General features: G+C 53.7%; 1 protein-coding gene across 1 annotated transcript in view; it reads right to left on the bottom strand.

Annotated features, from left to right (window-relative positions):
- The window catches only part of EMWEY_00020970 (hypothetical protein, conserved), a gene marked incomplete at both ends in the record, with an annotated part of 10,271 nt that overhangs the window by 3,724 nt on the left and 4,864 nt on the right, over positions 1-1,683 (bottom strand). The window contains 2 exons of the mRNA XM_013477816.1: positions 167-945; positions 1,114-1,683. The exon at positions 1,114-1,683 is cut by the window's right edge and continues 828 nt beyond it. Coding sequence (XP_013333270.1) covers positions 167-945; positions 1,114-1,683 — 1,349 coding nt within the window. The remainder of the gene's footprint in view (positions 1-166; positions 946-1,113) is intronic.

Here is a 1,683-nt window from a genome sequence, read left to right as displayed (position 1 = left end):
GGGGGGGGGGGGGGGAGCAGCAAAAGAGACAGGGTTCCCCCTTTTATTTATATAATTAATATTTGTTGTACTATTCATTTATTTATATTTATTTATTTATATTTATTTATTTATTTATATTTATTTATTTATATTTATTTATTTATTTATTTATATATTTCCTTACCATCCTCCATTAAGCCAATAGATTCCCTTAATACCTGGATGCATTTCTCTTGCCTTTGCTGCTAGGCTCCTGTCTCTATCTGCAACAATGCTGCTGCTGCTGCTGCTGTTGCTGCTGCTGTTGCTGCTGCTGCTGCTGCTGTTGTTGCTGCTGTTGTAGCGCTGTCCGCGGGTTGCTACTGCTGCTGCTGCTGCTGCTGCTGCAGCAGAAACAGTGCTAGGGGCACCTTCACAGGGGCCTCCCCTTCTCTTCCTTTTGTTAGGGAGGGGCCCCTGGTCCCCTCTTATCCTTGTTGTTAATTGGGTAGGGGGCCCCCCCATGTTATCCCCTCTTTCTTCTCTTGCTTCTTCTTGCTGCAGCCTAGTACTGTTAAGGGCACCACGAGGGGGCCCCCCTGCAGCAGCAGTGTTCGCTAGGGGGGGGCCCCCCTTCACAGACTCCCACAGGGGGCCCGCAGGACTGCTGCATTCAGAGGAGATAGAAGACAATGCCATTGAGCTGCTGCTGCTGTCGCTCACAGTACCTCGTGGGGGGCCCCCATCAATCAAGGGGGCCCCTTGTGGGCCCCCATCCTGCAGGGGGGCCCCGAGGGGGCCCCCTTGAGGGACGGTAGTACCCCCTTGTGCTGCTATTCCTTGATACATGAGGGGACCTGGAAACAGGAAACCAGTGCTGCTGCTGCTGTAGCTGCTGCTGCTGCTAATAGGAGCAGCAGCAACAGCAGCAGCAGCAGCAGCAGCAGGATAGAGCGGCTCTTGTATACGGGGCCCTTGTGGCACCTGAGAACAAACCATAAAAGGAACAAAGCCGTTGGCAGCAGCAGCAACAGCAGCAACAGCAGCAGCAGCAGCAGCTACTGCTGCTGCTGCTGAAGGATTGGTTATAGCAAAAGAAGCAGCAGCAGCATTAACAGCAACAACAGCAGCAGCAGCAACAGCATCACGGACCCCTGCATAGGTATCCAGTCCTTCCCTGCCTATATCTTGTGAGTGTGCCCAGGCAGGAGCAGCAACAGGAGCAGAAGCAGGAGGAGCAGCAGGAGCAGCAGCAGCAGCAGCAGCAGGCGGGGGCCCCTCCCTAATATTATCATTATTAATAAGGAGACAGGAGATAGTATTAAGGGCCCTCTCTTCCTTATGCAGCTGCTGCAGCACTTGGAGACACCAACGCAGCATATACTTAATTGTATCCAGCTGCTGCTGCTGCTGCTGCTTCTGCTGCTGCTGCTCCTCCTCCTGCTGCTGTTGGGTACTGTTAGATGGCAGCAAGCCTAGGGCCCCTCGTAGGGCCCCCGCTACCTCCCCTGCTGTAATCCCTTTAGGTCTTATGTTGGAATATTCTTCCTGCAGCAGCAGCAGGGGGCCCCTGCTGCTGCTGCTGCTGTTGCTGCTGCTGCAGGAACGTCTCTTTCCCAGGGAGGCCCCGAGGGTACTACGATTTGTTTTAAGGACACCGGTCTCCTTACTTTGTGCTGCTGCTGCTGCTGCTGCTGCTGCTGCTGCTGCTGCTGCTCCTGA

The sequence above is a fragment of the Eimeria maxima genome, genomic scaffold, assembly GCF_000499605.1.
Source record: "Eimeria maxima Weybridge genomic scaffold, Emw_scaff195, whole genome shotgun sequence".
Taxonomy (NCBI): Eukaryota; Apicomplexa; class Conoidasida; order Eucoccidiorida; family Eimeriidae; genus Eimeria; species Eimeria maxima.
The sequence above is the reverse complement of the archived record's forward strand: the minus strand, read 5'-3'. Positions and strand labels throughout refer to the sequence as shown.